General features: G+C 47.6%; 1 protein-coding gene across 1 annotated transcript; it reads right to left on the bottom strand.

Annotated features, from left to right (window-relative positions):
• Positions 1 to 3,852: 3,852 nt before the first annotated feature.
• Positions 3,853 to 17,353, bottom strand: LOC135828715 (uncharacterized). The gene is made up of 6 exons (XM_065341139.1): positions 16,890 to 17,353; positions 9,666 to 9,741; positions 8,853 to 9,050; positions 5,370 to 7,558; positions 4,969 to 5,234; positions 3,853 to 3,881 (listed from the first exon to the last, which is right to left on the bottom strand). Exons 1-6 carry the CDS (start codon positions 17,351 to 17,353, stop codon positions 3,853 to 3,855), a joined length of 3,222 nt encoding a protein of 1,073 aa, XP_065197211.1.
• Positions 17,354 to 18,576: the final 1,223 nt, after the last annotated feature.

Raw genomic sequence — 18,576 nt, 5'->3', positions numbered from 1 at the left:
AGGTTCGACTGGATATCATTCATACTCACCAAAAGATTTGTAAGAATTTATTATTATGGAGTGCCTTGTTTATCTCTCAGTACCTCCAACCATAGCCTTGCCCCTTTATCCTCAACATCAGTGTAGTTGTTGGAAGGAGGTGTCGGACTCAGCAATGTATTTGTTTACATTTTAAATACATGTTTATTGTTCCTCTTCTGCTGTGTTGTTTTAGAAAATCGTGGACTAAAGCGGGATTCACAGAAGCTTTTTTGCGATGCGACACGCGATGCGACGCGATCTGCGATGGATGCGTGCGATGCGAACTCGCGAAATACCATTCACAGAAGAAGTCAGCGATGCGACAAAGTTTTGCTGATTTGGGTACGTCACCATGATATTCGCGCGGTTTGACACAACTTGTAAAAATTGAAAGGCAACTCTTGCACCTTTGTACAACTTTGCTGTAGAAAAGGTCAAAATCGTACACCAAATCGCTTGTCGCATCGCATCGCAAAAGTTGAGCCAAGCTCAACTTCTGCGATGGCATGCGATGGCCCAGTTGCGTCAGTTGCGTGGGGTGCGACATGGCTGCGATTTGGGGTTTTCCCGGTTTCGCGCCTGTCGCATCGCGTGTCGCATCGCAAAAAAACTTCTGTGAATCCCGCTTAACAGTTTGAAGTCATTGAACTACTTCCAGAAGTTGTATCGACATCAACAGGATTACGATTTCAGTGCAATATGATGCATATCACGAAAACCCATCATTATAAACCATTATAAACACAGAATCAACAAAAACATCTGCGACACGCACCTGGTTACATTTCTCAAATAAATCTGATCGAGGGTGGGGAGATCTGAAAGGCAAGCCAATTTTATGACAGAGTCATGAAATTCTGCTACAGCAACATACACAGAATGACCTCCGTTTAAAAAAAGTATCACCACGGTCCACCACTACGTACTCACATGTTTCCCCGCACAAAGAACATGCATTTTGCCATTTTCTGCAAGAAAAGGCTTGCACATCAATGCGTATAATACGGTACTAGTATTGATCTCTTGATATGATGTGAAGGCCATCATTTAGTTTAAATTTACATATTGAGATAGGGCATTCCATTGATTGGTGACAGAAAAAACAAAAGAAATTTTAGCAATAAAAACTGCTTTATGGCAGTTTTCTAAAAAAGGTTATTGTGTTCTAGTCCATGGACCCCGTCTAAAAAGTAAGAAATTAACGAAATGTGATAGCCGAAAATTAAAATTTCACACAAAACCTCACAATAATCACACACAGAATGAAAAGCTACATGTAGAAGACCTTTTCCCCTCGTGATCCTCTTTCCCATGCATGCATGACATGCATGTTGCCAATTGTTGGTGCAGTACAAGTTTAGGGTTGAAAGCAGCATTTCAACGGCTGTGATTATTGTGAGGTTTTGTGTGAAATTTTAATTTTCGGCTATCACATTTCGTTAATTTCTTACTTTTTAGACGGGGTCCATGGACTAGAAAACAATAACTTTTTTTAGAAAACTGCCATAAAGCAGTTTTTATTGCTATAATTACAGTTGCAGGTCCCTTATATAAAATATGTTCAACCCCCTCCCACATACCCACATTATAAATATGAACTAACAATTTCACTGTTGGACTCGCAGGCGGCTAGAGAGGAAAGGATAAATTTATAGCAAAGAAAAGGACCAGGGAACTACAAGTAAATTAGTTACGCTATAATGTCCACGAACAATTTAACTGTATTTAAAATAATTTTGTTTGATACCCTGAGAACTCTGAAACTTTGGAGCACTGTGGATTATATGTGGATACAACATTTATGGAAGGAAAAGTGGAATAATTTCTAACACGTTCAAATAATTATAGCACTGAATTGTTGAGATTGTGAGCACATTCCAATCAGCACTCTACATATTTATAAGCGGTGGCAATCGTTAGGAATAGGTCGGGAGTTGTCAGAGTGCTCCAGTATATGAGAGAATGTTTTGTTTGTCTAATCGAAGGCTCGTTTGAAGCCAGAGTTGTTTGAACTTGTTTCAGTCGACATGATTCTAGATAGTAGTCGAAGGAGTACTATGAAGTACACACCACACGTAGTCCGTAAGGTGTCTCGTGAGAATTCTGTCGGTACACATCAGGTATCAGCTTGAAAGGATGGCTCCTCTCTGTTTCTTGAAAGCCTGTATAATTGGACTGTGGCTCCAGCGATTCCCTTCTCAGAGCAGATACCACACCCAATACCGTCAATGCATATTGGACAGACCTGTATGCACAACAGAAATAGTGGAGAGAAATCTCTAAGCTCATGAACACGTCAGTGAAGTTTGAACTGCCGTTGTTTGTGGCCATCACTATAAACCTATCGACTATAAGAATAATGTGCAAAACAACTTCTATAACCACAGCTGGGGCCATGGAATTATAAACTTAGGGAACTGCCGATTCTGGTCTGAGTTGCGTTCGAGGCCTGCAATTCATGATGGCTATCGTATGTTGCATTGACCAGAGATCATATTATAAAACTTCCATGCCACATTGAAACACGCACCACTTTCGAGTACTGTGGTATCCCCCACCAAATGGGCATTCGTTCTGGGGGTGGCAGGCGTCACTATTCGTTATGCCTGGATCAGATTTCATTGACCCCAACTGTCATGAAGAATCATTTTTACTTTGACTGGATTTCAGTACAAGTTGTAGAAATACAGAATCAATTTTGTTGTATTTGGGCAACCATTTCACTACAAACGCTCTATTGGGAAAATAGAATTTTTTTAATAAAATACATGTCCAAATTCCACATCTACCCCAATCGGAATACTTGATCACGTATTCAGTACTACACAGAATGTTTAGAAAACGCCAGGGAATAGGAATTTGCTACCGAGAACTCCAGGCCAGGGTACTAGCATACGAACAAAACAAGATAAAAACTCACCAGTGTACATGTAGTAATTCATGTCGGTGTAATATTCACGATAAGCAACGAGGCACCCTCCGATTTGGTCAAGCTGCTTTGAAGTCTGGTTGTGCAGGTGATACAAACGGGCTCCCCGTTGTTACTTCCAGCAGCTTCACTTTCCCTGCGACAGCGGCTATCAACCTCTCTCTCCATCGTCAACAATTATCACAGATTCAACATTCTACATTTATCAGCACTGCACTGGGTGAATATGTCTCGAGACGAATTTCGCGGATCAAGAACGCTTCGCTGGAGATAAATTCTCCTCTGGAGGACCTTCAGGGTACCTGGAAGGGTATAGAAGACGGGATCGCTCACGACGTTGAAAGAACATAGAAAACAACCTCCTCTTCGATTGAAAATTGGCCAAAAAGTATGTGAAATGTATGTGCGCAGATGCATTTCCACTGGCAAGCTAATCCCTCATTACGTCATCAGCGCTCGCTCGGCGAAATTCAAAAGTCGTCTTCCTGCTCGACTCGATCGCTTCTGGAGACTCGTTCTTGTTCGAGGGGTCTTCTCTTTCCCCTACCTTCGTCTTGGCATCGAAAACTCGGCGTCGAAAATGAAGCCGGAGTGCCCCTTTAAAAAACGGGGTCTCAATGCTAACTTTTGAGATATAGGCGATGACAATTTCACTGAATTGTCAAATTTGTACAGGATTTGTGATGTATAGCGGACGGGTATTTCATCAAGAACCTGATTTACAATCTTCCTCAATTTTTGGTTATTGAATGGACTAACTGTGTACATGCCAATGAGAAAATAAAAAATTCATGCTTCAATGCTCAATTTCGCCATATAGGCACAGAATGCCTTTTTGATAAATTTGCTTTTGTGCATGTACATGCAGACCTACATATCCCATGTACCTGTCCATATACACTCTACCCTTCTCTACTAGCCCACCCCAACCCTGCAATACACATTGACATACGTGTACACACACATACACACACACACACACACACACGCATACATGCAAACACACACACACACACCTGTCCTGTCAAGCCACTACCACTAGGGTCATGTGGGCCCCGGAAGAGCAGCAGAGAGAGAGAGAGAGAGAAAGAACACGCCACCCTGTGGCGCTCCAGACACACACGCACACACACTCACACACACGCACACACCTTTGGACCTTTGGAAAGCCCATCGCCGAAGGCGATGATAGCTATTAGGCGAGGCAGAACACACACACACACACACACACACACACACACACACACACACACATATATACACACACACACACGCATACATGCAAACACACACACACACCTGTCCTGTTGAGCCACTACCAATAGGGTCACGTGGGCCCCGGAGGGGCAGCAGAGAGAGAGAGAGATAAAGAGCACGCCACCCGATGGCGCTCCAGACACACACGCACACGCACACACACACACACACACATACACACACACACACACACACACACACACACACACACACCTGTCCTGTCCTGTAGAGCCACTGCCACAGGGGTCACGTGGGCCCCGGAGGGGCATCAGAGAGGAAGATGGAGCACGCAGCCTGATGACGCCGGAGATGGTGGGGCGAACGGAACCGGCGAGAACACACGCATACATGGCTGAACGAATTACGCTGCTGGGCAGTCGGGCGCGGGCCAGTCCTCGAGCACCGGTGACGACCGCGGCCTTGCACAGACCGAAAGCAGCGGGCACACACAGCACAGTGCGCAGCACAGCAGGCATCTTGCACATAGACTTGCCGGGGCTCGGGAGGCTGAGGCTGAGGTGCGGAACAGCGGTGAACAGCTAGACCACCCTTGCTGCGAAACCAACGCCCACAATCTCCACAGTGGCAAGCCCCTTGCTGCTCAGCAATCGGCTTTGCCCGCTCAACCACACATTTGTGGCGAGCACGATCTCCAGGGCGCGAGAATGACCGATTGCAATCCGCACATACCACTGGGTCAGGCTGAGGCACATTCTCCACAGGCTCGGCGTACATAGTCCGCCAGTCAGCACGGGACTCACAGGCGATAGGGTACCATTCCTTGGTGAGGCCACGAACTCTTAAGTCGGAGACAACGCAATCCTTCCAGCGCTTGCGAGGGCCATGTGCTGGGCGACGTGTGAGAAGTGAGCCAAACAGGATCTGTCTCGGCATCCGGCTACTGTCCATTCGAGCAACATGGCCCAGCCACTCTAGGCGACGCTGTGAGACCTTCACGCAGATGGTATCAGAGTCACCCCACATCTCCAACAGTTGGGCGTTGGTCGTGTGATTATTCCAGCAATCTCTGCGGGACACACCCAGGATGGAACGGATGCACCGCATATGAAAGACTGACAAACGTCTGAGATCGTGTTGCAATGGTGTCCAACACTCTGACCCATAGAGGAGGAGCGACAGCACACATGCATTAAACACACACCTCTTGATATGCAAATCAAGGTCAGGATTGCTGAAGATGGTTCCTTGCAAGGCGCCACAAGCAGGAGAGGCATGCGCAATCCGAGCAGTGATGTCCTGTGTCGACCGGCCACCGCGATGAATGAGAGATCCCAGATACCGGAACTCCGAAACACACTCGATGACCGTGCCAGCTAGCTCGATTGGAGCGCAGTCCCCAGGCGAAACATCCCTACCTGCAACCAAGAACTGTGTCTTGGTAGCGCTAACTTTAAGCCCAAACTCAGCTGCGGTCGTGTCAAACACTGCAAGTGCCGTCTCCGCCCCTGCACGAGTCGTCGCGAAAAGTGCTGAGTCGTCTGCAAACTGTGACTCAGTGGCAATGGCAACCGGATCCGTCCTGGTAGGCTTGCAGTGAACGTTAGTGTCACCATCACAATGCCGGAACTCAAAACCAACACCGGGTACATCTCGGACTCGTCGCTGCCACACAGTCACTACCGCCCACATGAAGATGTTAAACAGCACAGGTGCCATGGTGCACCCCTGACGGAGACCATTCGTGACGCGGATAGGGTCAGTTGTCGTGTTCTCTACCCGAACCACCGCCGACATGTCAGTGTGAAAGGAACGGATCACGGCAAGCATGGGAGCAGGGATACCCGCTCGGGATAAGACTTCCCACAGGCAATCCCGAGGCACGGAATCATAGGCTTTCTTGAGGTCTATAAATACAAAGAAGCCTTTGCAGTCGTGCTCAATGGTCTTCTCGAGGAACTGCCGAACACTGAAAACCATATCTGTACAAGATCGGCCACGCCTGAAGCCACACTGAGACTCTGGGAGAAAATCTGCAGCCACGGACTGGAGACGAGTCTGGATGACGCTCGCCAGAACCTTGCCCACAACATCCAGCAGTGAGATACCCCGCCAATTATCACAGCGAGATAAATCCCCTTTCTTTGGGATGGGGACCAACGTGGCGTCCACCCACTCCTGCGGGACCACCCCAGCACGCCACACATCGCCAAACAGCTCCACAAGCTTGGCGGTGAGGTCAGGGCCACCCCTCTTCAGCATCTCAGGGAGGATGCCAGAGGCTCCAGCGGACTTGCCGTTCTGTAGGCGGGAGATAGCGCGGCTGACTTCACGGAGAGTCGGCGCCTCAGCAAGATGATCAGCCTCCTGTCGCTGTGGGATGTCGTCCAGGGCATTGCGATTCCATGCACTTGCCACGTTGAGAACACCGTCAAAGTGTCTTCCCCACCGGTGGCTCTGCTCCTCTGGTGAACTACAGATGTTACCGTTCTCATCCAGCACGGCGGAAGTGCGCACAGGGGCGAGGCCCCGGGTACAAGACTGGAGGTCATGGATGCACTTCCATACAACCGCTCCATTGAATCTCGACTCTGAGGCCGCCTGTGCCTTTGCCTTTATCCAGTCTACCCTAGCCGAGGATATGGAAGCACGCGCCCTGGATCTAGCCACCTTAAACGCTGTGTAGTGCGAGCAGTCGCGGCTCTGGCCACTACATAGCCAGTCGGTATAGCACCGATTCCGTTCATCTAGCAATGGCTGGATGGCTGACTCTGCCTCCCGAAACCAGTCTGGTTGGCGACGCCGGGAGAAGCCCAAGACAGACGCAGCAGACTTGTCGATAGCCGCCTTGACGTTGGACCATTTCTGATCTATGTCGTGCTGTTCTTGCCATGTATCTACAAGCTCGGTTGCAATGGTAGCTTGGTACCTTTCTGCAGGCGAAGGTGAGTCCGGGTCCGAGGTGCGCACCCGCAGCTGGGCAACATCATAACGGCGGCGCCGCACATTTGCCCGGTCGCGCTCCCAAACTAATCGTCCACACGGAAGTGCAAAAGTAAAACAGAGGAGTTGGTGGTCACTTCCACACTCAGCACTGCGCGCGACCGCAGTGTCCATACACCAACGGCGGTCCTCCTGGCGCACTAGAATGTAGTCGATACAGTGCCAGTTCAAAGTGCCTGGGTGCTGCCAAGTCCGCTTGAAGAGGTCTCGCTTGGGGAACCAGGTGTTACAAATACTCAACTGATTGAATGCAGCAAATGATAGCAGGTCAGCTCCTGAAGAGTTCAGTGCACCAAATCCATGCGGACCACGTACAGTGGACCACTCATCACCCTGCTCACTAGATCCAACTCGAGCATTGAAATCGCCAAGCACTACACAATGGTCAGTCTGGGGTACATCGTACAGAGTGCGTTGTAAATCGTCATAAAATAGTTCCTTGCAAGCCCGCGACGCAGCAAACGTTGGAGCATAAACGCTGACCAGAGTGAGCCAAACATCCGGTCCATCAGCTGCACAGTACTTCAAACGTACACTCACAATCCGAGAACTCACCGCGTTCCATACGCAGCCGCCAGCCCTCCACGCCGAAGTTGTATCACGATTCAAAACAAGAGCAACTCCCTCACCTCGACGTCGATTATCCTCTTCGCCAGGAGTGGGGCGGCCCGAACAGATCACAGTAAATCCGTTAACAGCGTAGATATTTTGTCCAAACCAGTGGGTTTCCTGCAGGCCTGCCGCCGCCACTTTCAGCCTTTTCAGTTCAGAAATAACTCGGTGAATTTTTTTGTCTTCCACAGAAGTGAAGCCCCGTCATGGTCGTGACCCCTACACAGCAGTCGGTCCACTGAAGTCGGAATCTGAGCGAGACCAGTTGGCTTCGCTTTTGTCGAGTTTTGATTCGCGTCTCTCTGCTTTGGAGGCGAAAATGGAGAGCGTGAGTCTGTATCGCCCCACCCGACCCCAGCAAGACCATGTACGTTTTGTTGCTCGTGGTGCTGGTGCCGGTGCGCCTAGCCGTGGTCGTGGTCGTGGCCAGAGTTTTGCGAGGCCTGTGCGTGGAGTGTGCCATGGATGTGGTGAAGAGGGCCACTTCATTGCATCTTGCCCGCACGCAAAAAACAAGGTTGGACTGGTGACACGGGGCCGCCGTCAGTCGTCCGAGTGGAGCCCCTCGAGGAGGTATGTGGTGCGATCTCACCCATTATTGTGCACGTTGATGTTTGTCTTTCGTCTTCGTCTTCGTCTCCTGTTGTTGCTCTTGTTGATTCTGGTTCAAGTGTTTCGTTAGTGCATTCTAAATTGTTGCCTAATTTGACAGAGCGACCTCCTCTAGAGTCTGCTCCGCGGTTGTGTGCAGTCAATGGCGCACAACTTCCTGTCGTTGGATTCATGGATCGGTGTATGTCGCTAGGAAATCTGTCTTTCCAGCACACGGTTGTTGTGTCTCCTGGTATTCACTGTGACATGATTCTTGGTTCCGATTTTTTGTTGCAGCATGGTGGTGTATTAGACATTGCTCGTGGTGTTGTGATGTTTGGCGATGTGTCTGTTCCGTTGCATGTTTCTGGTTCTGGCTGTCCTCCGTCACGTACGCCCTTTGATCGTATTGTTCCGCGTAATACTTCCCCCTCATGCAATACTCATACTCCTCATTCTGATGCATGCTCCGACGATGTACCTGTTTCGTCATATTCTTCTCGTGTTGCCCTTGACGATTCATTGTCTGCACGGGTTGTTGAACCCATGGCTCAACCTGGCGTTGTCCCGGCGTGTGCACCCGAGAGTGTGGCTGACCCTGTGGTATACTCATCTCGTGTGGTGTTTGAGATGGAGTTGTCGGTACCTGCAGGACATGTTGTCTTGGTGCCTTGTGCAGCTGTTGATGTGTGCACGGTTGCGATGGATTGCGTGGCAGATCCATTGGAGTCCTTTATGGCGAAGCATCCAGATGTGGCAGTGACTCCTAGTCTTGTAACTGTTGGCCCTAACCAAACACGTGTGGTTGTGGCTGTTGAAAATCATGCAAATCATCCTATACTCATTCATAAAAATACCAATGTTGCCGAACTTCATCAAATTCCTACAGATTGTGAACATACACACACACACACACACACACACACACCTTTGGAAAGCCCATCGCCGAAGGCGATGATAGCTATTAGGCAAGGCAGAACACACACACACACACCCACCCACCCACACACACACACACACACACACACACTCACACACACACACACACCACACACACACACACACACACACACACACACACTACTGCTACTGTAGCATGGTTGCCCAAGGGCCACACCATTTCGAAAGAAGCCAGCGTCATTGTCAGGAGCTGAAACGGAGATGACGACTCAGGTCACTCTGTCGACGGAACTGACGGCCGCAGCGAGAACAGCGGACACCATATGAAACTCTGTCAGACTTGGTTGCCTGATGGCCACGGTCGCACATGTGACGTCTGAAACCAGGCACTTACTTGAACTGCCGATTGCATGTCAAACACAAGAGAGAAGATTGGACGCTGACCGGAATCGATGATGCCGGTGCGGACACTTTCGATGGGGCAAACAATAATGCACACGCAGGCCACCACGAGAGTGAACCCACCTTCTGCATGTACCACACTGCACAGTACCACGCTGATCTTGGATGGGGAGTCTTTGCTCTGCGCCACATTTGTGCCTTGTTTGTCACCTGGCCTGCGAAACGACCGATGGCAGATACGACAGTCCTGCCGCCAGGCAGACCTATCCTGAGCAACCAGGCCACACACACACACACACACACACACACACACACACACACACACACACACACACACACACACACACACACACACAAACACACCCACACCCACCACACACACGCACAAACGTGCGCGTAATCAGTGACTAAACACACACACACACACACACGCACACACACAAGGCACACACATGATCGCACGCCTGCAGACCATCGCTCCAATGAAGATAAGATTACTACTTATTTGTGTACATATGTTTGAGATAGAGTGTCACTCTTAGATGTGACTGATGCTATCCACCAATGTCAAGGAAAAAAATCACGGTTCGCGTCAAACTCGGCTAGAGGCCGAGTTTTCCGCATCCGTAGGAACGCCATCATCATATTGCACTGAAATCGCAATCCTGTTGATGCCGATACAACTTTTGGAAGTAGTTCAATGACTTCAAACTGTTAGTCCACGATTTTCTAAAACAACACAGCAAAGGAGGAACAATTAACATGTATTAAAATGTAATCAAATACATTGTTGAGTCCGACACCTCGTTCCAACAACTACACTGATTCTGAGGATAAAAGGTGCAAGGCTATGGTTGGAGGTAATTATTATCAAATTGTCAAATTTTCGATAGGGCAATCCCCACAGGCCTAAGGCCTTCTTCCAGGGTATCCTGGAGGTGCTGAGAGAAAAAAAGGCACTCCATAATAATAAAATGCTACACATCTTTTGGAGAGTATGAATGATATCCAGTCGAACATCTTTAGGACGAAAACCAAGGGTACGGTGCGGAGGGCCTGTTTTCAGCCAATCAGCGCTCATCTACCCATGGTTATATTGGCCGGTAAAAATCCAGCGCGTGATATATATTGAATATAACTCCCGGTGCATGGCACTGCCACCGTACAAGTTCACTGCCTGAAAGGCAGTGAACTTGCACGACGACAGCACTCCAGCGCAAGGACCATTCACAACAGACACAACATACACCACATGAACGTGTACACACCACACAGAACGGCATGGCGAGGAACAGTACAATGGAAAAGAAGACTGACCTGGAATTCTTCTACCGAGTATTCTACATGATTGTATTATACTGAAACGGAGGATAAAGAACGTCAAATAAACACGAAGTGTCCCGAACGGGTCAGCAATGTACATTGTACTTCAAATAGTTGAAGATCATCAACAGACTGTCTCCTTCGTACCTAAGTTTATGATACAGAGTGTACTTCAAATCCACCTAAACCGATTGGAAAAACGCTAGAATGGATTGAAATGTGATACAGTGATACAAAACAGTGTATGCAAATGCATCTACTTATAAGTAAGCAAACCTGATTATAAGATGCCGCGTGTGAAAATCAGCACTGTACCATAATCATGATAATAGTATGACTTACTCCCAAAGAGTCCAAACTGTACTGTAGGCTAACTTATTTACTAGTGACGGTAGTTTGATTCAACGACAACTCCAGCACCCCAGCAATTTAGTTGACTTCCGCATCGCTCACGGGACAATATGCTACAATATTCACTGGAACTGAAAGTAAATCTGATGCCAAAACATCCACGGAGGAATATCCTTCTGATCTTACTCGACCATTCTTTCAATTGACAACTGATAACCAGCAAATCCTGTGCATGTACTGTATGATGTAGGAGATCTCCAAATAGGTTTGTTGTTCTGGAAATGCGTAGGGGTACCTGGCATAAGTAGGAAATGACCCTCCTAGTCGGGTTATACCGTACCCTCATATAAATCGCTCCTGCTATCGCAGTCGGGATTTATATTCAGCCGGTATAACCCTCTGACTTGGGTTATACCCTCTACATGAGGCACTGAACCTTTTTCTTTAGTAACATGACTGCAACTGAAACAGCACAAGAGAAAGTACGATGCATGTACAGCACATTCTCGCAGGTACTACAAACAGATTGCAAATCGTAATTCTTGCTTTGGCGGCACGCAACTTTATTTGGTGCAGTGCAATCTCGGCGGTACTCACAAATCAAACAGCCCAGACTCGAGTAAACAAATCCAATTATACAAGTACGAGATTTTCACGAGACAAGACTGCACCCATTGGCTTGTTTCGTATGGAGCAAACAAGTCACTGAACCTCTCCATAATGGAGATTTTTCCTGATATGCGAACTTATTTTGCATACTGGGTCAATGGGTCCTTGAACCTTTCCCTCCAGATTGGGAACTGCCAACGATAGTATGCCACTGACCAGTGCCTTACTTGTAACTTACCAATGTACAATGAACATGAGTATTTCGACAACACATCTAAGCCTCAGCAGCAACATAAGCCTTACCGTCAAGAAGGTGAACTCGCGTTCTTCGCACAGGGTAGCCAAGGGCAAAGAGATAAAAATGGATCTAAATCCGAATAAAATCAGCACACGTTTCCGTAAATGAAAGGGTGAGCATAAGCAAACGAATCAAAGGAAACTGGTCAACTCAGAGATCACCTGTCATTGAGTTTTCCGTAAAAGGGCGTCTCGCAGCGGAAAAGCTAAATTTAGAAAAGAGTTCCTGTCAGCTTTTCCATATTTATTGCATTCCACCCAAAATCAGCACACTTTTCTTAAATGATAGAGTCAACACAAGCAAATGAATCGTAAAATATTGTACAACTCTCTGGTCGATCGAAAGTCCAGTTCCGAGCAAAGTGAAAATCAATCGCCGTCACAGTGGGAACTGGTCAACTCACCTGTCATTGAGTAATATTCTGCGAAAGGAGGTCTCAGCAGCGCCGAAACGAAACAGCTCATGCAAGAAGCAGTTCCAAAGAAGGAAGTTCCTCGTGCATGCTTTGGGAAAGGGCTACCAAAGACCCCGTCTAAAAAAGTAAGAAATAACGAATGGGATAGCCGAAAATAAAAATTTCACACAAAACCTCACAATAATCACAATACTTCGTGCTTTGTATAATAGAGAGTTTAAGTTTCACAACACTTGTCTTGAAATGCTGCTTTCAACACTAAACATGCATGCATAGGAAAGAGTATCACGAGCAGAAAAGGTCTTCTAGCTTTTCATTCTGTGTGTGATTATTGTGGGGTTTTGTGTTGAATTTTACTTTTCGGCTATCACATTTCGTTAATTTCTTACTTTTTAGACGGGGTCCATGGACTAGAACACAATAACGTTTTTTAGAGAACTGCCATAAATCAGTTTTTATTGCTATAATTCAAATAGGACTGTAAAATGCAAGATCATAACGTGAAGCAACTTGGAAGAATGAGTATGTATGCGAAGTGTATCGGGGAAATGCATGCAGGGCATTAGTGCGGGTTCGAATCCCAGGTTATGTCTAAAAAAAAATAGGAGAATGAAACATTTATAACTTCCCTATGCTTTTTTGCCTAGGTCATCAAGGTGGTAGACGGTGTCGTATTACCCTCGAATGCAAAGACAAAGTTTATTTCTTTTGCTCAGAGCTCTTACGCTATGCTTTTTTGCCTAGGTCATCATGCATGTTACTCGAACAGATGGAAACTTTTTGCAATACAATGTTGTAGCCGACCAGTTCGTTGTGGTATGGTTGGGCATTGCAGCCATCATGGTCGACGTAAAACACTAGTGTAAGACCGCAACGAAGTTGGCGCCAACGAGAAAGTTTTCTCAGTTCTAATAACATACAGTGTACATGATGAGCTAGGCAAAAAAAGCGTAGCGTAGGGCCCTGAGCTTCCAAGGTCTCTCGTTATTATAAAGAAATTTTGTTTTCTCAGCGGTCGCTGTTGGGAAGCTAACTAAACCATGGCTTACATGTACTCATAACTCCCTTTCCTTTAATATTTACCATGGTATTGGTGCACCACCACACTTCTTATACTTTCTTTCGACTCCATGGCTGGCAAACGCTCCCTCCTCATCTATATTGGCACTGATTCGTCTTTAGCCACTGGAAGGTGTAATACTAACAATAAAGCATCACTGCCCTTAGCCTAGGGTTTCTGATTTGAGTGCTGCTGGGGACGATTCTTTCTTCAAACCTTTTTGTTTTTCAACTCGGTCAAACTTATGAAAAATAATTGAATTTGAACATGTATGAACACGCAACGGACTTTCGCCAAAAAGTTAGCAAACCAGTAAAATTAGTAATTTAGTGTTCATGTCTCCTATTACTTTTACATATCTAAATATACAATTCCAGTAACTTATTCAGCACAAGTCTTATATGTAGAGTTTGAAGTGGCCTTACCCTATCCTCTCGCCAAGTGGACTGTCCACGTGAAGATTAGCTGTGGGGACCAATGTCCCCGGCACTGCCGCTGCTGCCACTGTTGCTCCTACTGCTGATGCTGGTGTTTCTGCTGGCGTAGGCGTTACTTGTCCAGGAACTTGAACAGAGGTAGGCGGCGAGGCTGCAACTCCAGAGGAGGGTGTTAGCGTTGTTGCGCCTGGGACAGCAGGTGATTGCGCATGCCCCAGACCACACCACCACTCCCCTTATTCATGGCTCACACATGACGACTTTACGTGGCTCTAGTAAAAAAAAAATGCAGTTTTACAAGATATAAGTGAATATATGCGGTAGTATTGCTGTGTTGTTTTAGAAAATCGCGTAACACTTTTATGTCATTGAACTACTTCCAAAGGTTTTATCGACATCAACAGGATTACGATTTCAGTACAATATGATGCCGGATGACCTTATCACGACACCCCATGACTACAATTATAAACACAGAATCAACAAAAACATCTGTGGCACACACCTGGTTACAATTCTCAAGTAAATGTGATTTAGGGTGTGGACATCTGAATTTTCTGAAAGACAAGACAATTGTATGACAGAGTCATGAAATTCTGCAACAGCAACATCCACAGAATGACCTGCGTATAAAAAAAAGTATCACCGCCACTACCCATATGATTCCCCTGCAGAAGAACATGAATATGCAAGACTATAGTCTGTTTCAAAAATATTTACAATCAGGTTTGGGTCTTAAAAAGTATGAAGAAAAGGGAAATTTGGACAACAAAGTACATAGAATGGCATGTTAGGACACGGCAAATGGTTCTGTGAAGGTTTCGGAACAATTGGACCAGCCGTTAAGGAGTTAGAATTTCGGCCAGGTTTCCGGCCTTTTCCCATGGTTTACAATTTGCCCAGGAAGCCAGTATCGATTTTTTTATCAAAACTCACGATTTATCCCTATCTTTTTGGCCTTGTGGTTATGAATGCTGTCTGCTGACCATGAAGTTGTGAGTTCAAATCCCAACCTATCCTCAAGTCAAACTTTTTTTTCAATGTTTTGGTGATCAAGCTAGCTGGTACAAGACAAAGAAGATGGCTGCACCAAACGACTTGTTGGTGAAGCTCGCGCTTCCTGCCGAGCTGATTGACACTTGACTGGCTCACGCCATGTGAACACACCCACAACACTGCAATGGTGTAAGTGAATATGGAAGTCATTGCGCTGTAGCTTTTTGAGATTTATTTTAGTTTCAAGATCGCCAATTTATTTGAATTTGGCAGTCAACGCGTCTTCTATCAGCGTTCACAAGCGTCTGCTTTTCTCAAAATGTCGTCGAAGTCACATGGATAGCTTTGCCAAGTCATGGCCTTGGAAATGAGTCCCTGTCGATGTCATTTTCGTCACACGGTGAGTAAATTGCATCGCAGCTCAAATAAACTATTTGGTCACAAAACGAATTGGGACACATGCCACTCGTCAACATTTGCAACCATTTTGGTTCGACATGTCCTCTCTGACTCCATTATCGATACAAGGAAGAACTCGCTTGTTGTAAACCAGACGTACATGACTGTATCAACGACGGTTACGTAAGTGAGTTGTCATTTTTCCTGCTTTCGCGCGGAATATTTCTTCGAGTTCACAGTGAGTTTTTCCAGGCAGCGCTCGAGTGCTCATACCGTAAGACGCCAAACTCCGCGGGCGATCGCCAGGATTGCAAATCTTTTACAAACGGACTGTAGTGCCATTTTCTATACATCCACGCGAAACGAAAGCAGAGCGGTAGCCAAAAAATAATAATTTAGTGCGAATATATAAAAAATAATAATAACACCCGAAAGCGCTAAATACAAAATCAAGAAAAAGGGAAATTATAAACCATGTAGCGCTAATGTGCACCAAATAAGAAGTTAAATGATAATAAAGCCGAGTGAAAAACACAAGAAATCATACCAAAAGAAACAAACTAATAATACGAAAAAAAAGTTATAATATTAATGGGAGAACTCTCATAACATCGATTGCAGGGGTCTATTCAATGAGGATCATTCAGTTATCGGAGCCTAGCCTCGGCAACCACGAGATCTACCGAAGCAGCTGTGACGGAGGGAGTAAAGATGGGACGAAGAGCTCCATGTAGGCAGGCAATGCAGGCACGAAGAAGCGCAAAGCTTACTCTGCAGCGGATCCATGCCATTACCCTGAAGTAGGGATCCTGGCACTTTTCCGATGGCATGTCAGCAATGCGCTTGTATAGCGATGTCGCTGACTTCCCCATGCCTCCAGATGTGGAGAGAACGGCGGGGCAGAATGAGCCATGCTTGACTTCACAGACTCGCTCCTCATATCAACGCCGTTTCTCTCGCTCGTGACGCTGGTAGCTGGAGGGGACTGAAGTGGTAAGGTTTGAGCTCGCAAACGGGTTAAAAACCCTTACATAAAAAAGGTGCGATCGAACCGTCCACCCCAGACACCACTCGCAGCTATATCCAGCCGTGCTTGAGGGTTGGTGATGGCAGAACGATGCCTGAAGGATTCGCCAGTGATTGGTTGCAGGTGTGGCTCAAGCACGACACTGTGGGCAACACGCTTGAGGAGAGACGCCGTCACATCACGAACCTCATTATGCCGGAGGGAGGGAAATCCTCCTCGAGAGCACGACAGAGCATGGCAAATGGTGAAGGATTCACCACAGGCACAATGTGTTGGAATATGAGATGGAGTCCAACCATACCGAAGTACCAGGCCGTCCCGAAATTCGCCATTCGACAGAGCGAATGCGTGCGCCTTCAGGGGACGGCATGTGAGCCAGGAGGAGGCACCTTTCTCGCTGGCTAGCCTCATGCAATACTGAAGATCCGACGGGAGTGACAGCAGAAATTCAGTGGCAGCTCTTCCTGTGGCCAGGCTGGTGTAACTAGCCAGTTTCCGCTTGGTCTGGCAGACAGTGTCGAGGGTGGCACCTAGGGCTGGGTCCTGGCAGATGATCTTTGACACCAGCGCAGCGTTGATGGTGCATGACGCCTTGTACTGACCAGAGGGTGCAGTGGGATCGAGGAGTCCAAGGCCACCATCTCTGCAGGTGAAGCTTAGCAACTTCCGTTCAACGGAGCCCACGGAGCGACCACAGCGCGAGGGGATGAGGCGGGAGGCAATTGCTTCCTCCAGCGTGCCTAAGGCTGAAGCGGCCCTCTCCATCACACGGCACAGAAACGACCAACGGTGCTTCAGGCCATGCGTAAAGGCAGAGAAGGCAGCTTGCGGCTGGGAGTCAGCGATCTCAGCGAGGGTTAGGACCTCCTTCCCCCAGGACTCTGCTTTTTAGCTGAGGTAGCCATCCACAAAGCCAGAGGTGCCAATAGCTGCTCCAAGAAAGCGGTGACCGTCGTCGGTGATGGTGACACCAGTACTCTCGAAGATTCTGGCGGCTTCTTCGAGGTGCGGTGGCTTGACGACCAGCACAGACTTTGATGGATTCGGCTTGTATCCGTACAACGGACCCCTCTGGCAGAGAAGGTCCCACCATGCTCGCAGGCGGATGATGCTCCCAGCAGCTGACGAGTCGTCCGCATACCAGAGCTGAGTGGCCTTCGCTGCTGACAGTGACTGGATCAGTGGAAGAATGGCAACGGCGTACATGGGCATGGCTAAAGGATCACCGTGGGTTGTTCCTTCAGCCGACATGATAAAACTACCTCCAACAAACAGCTTGGATGGGCAGCGATACGTGTTGATCACTACTGTGGCTAGGGATGGGCAGAGGTGGCGCAGGTTGTGTAGACAGAGTTCCCGGTTAAACAGATTGAAAGCGTTTGTGGCATCCGCCATCAACACTGCTTCGGTGTCGTCTTGGTCACACATCTGCTGCATTGCATGGATTGCGGCCTCAATGCCACATTCCTGTCCAGCACAAAATTGGAGACTTCCTGCTGCTTCCTGGATGTCGCTTCTGATGAGGGCAAGAATGGCTTTGCCAATGATCCGTCTCACCACTTCGCCTATGCCGATTGGGCAAACTCCTGGGTCCTTGTCAAGCGGGATAAGCTTGGATGCTACGTACGCCTCCAAGGTGACTGGGTCAACATGCTCTGTTGAAAGCTGTCGAGCAGAGGCAGCCAGTGCATCTCATAGCAAGTCTGATGCTTCCGCGAATGCCGTACACATCCATCTCCGCGCGTTTGCATCAATGCCAGATGGACCTGCTGCTCCATGAGTGTTAAGGGCAGCTCTCCTAATCGTTTCTCGGTCTAAGCCAGAGAATCTTGTTGGATGCGGTGTAGGTGTAGCGTCACCATCTAGCAACGCCTCCATGGACGCGGGTGCTGGTGGGGGATGCTTTGCTTCCAGTATCTCCCGGACAGTGTAGTCACCTGAATTGTCATCCAGTCCCAGCACACCAGGAGACTCCTCGGTGGAAACTC

The sequence above is a fragment of the Sycon ciliatum genome, chromosome 12 (assembly GCF_964019385.1).
Source record: "Sycon ciliatum chromosome 12, ocSycCili1.1, whole genome shotgun sequence".
Taxonomy (NCBI): Eukaryota; Metazoa; Porifera; class Calcarea; order Leucosolenida; family Sycettidae; genus Sycon; species Sycon ciliatum.
Note: the sequence above shows the minus strand (reverse complement) of the source record. Positions and strands in the feature narration are given on the sequence as shown.

What these genes read in the sequence shown, in the direction of transcription:
- LOC135828715 (XM_065341139.1), bottom strand. Translation starts at nt 17,353, where the DNA reads ATGGAGAGGGCCGCTTCAGCCTTAGGCACGCTGGAGGAAGCAATTGCC. An exon ending in CGGGACGGCCTGGTACTTCG is followed by an intron (nt 9,742 to 16,889) that starts GTATGGTTGGAC and finishes CCCCATCGAAAG; the next exon opens with TGTCCGCACCGGCATCATCG. An exon ending in GGAATGGTACCCTATCGCCT is followed by an intron (nt 3,882 to 4,968) that starts GTGAGTCCCGTG and finishes TGTGTATTGCAG; the next exon opens with GGTTGGGGTGGGCTAGTAGA.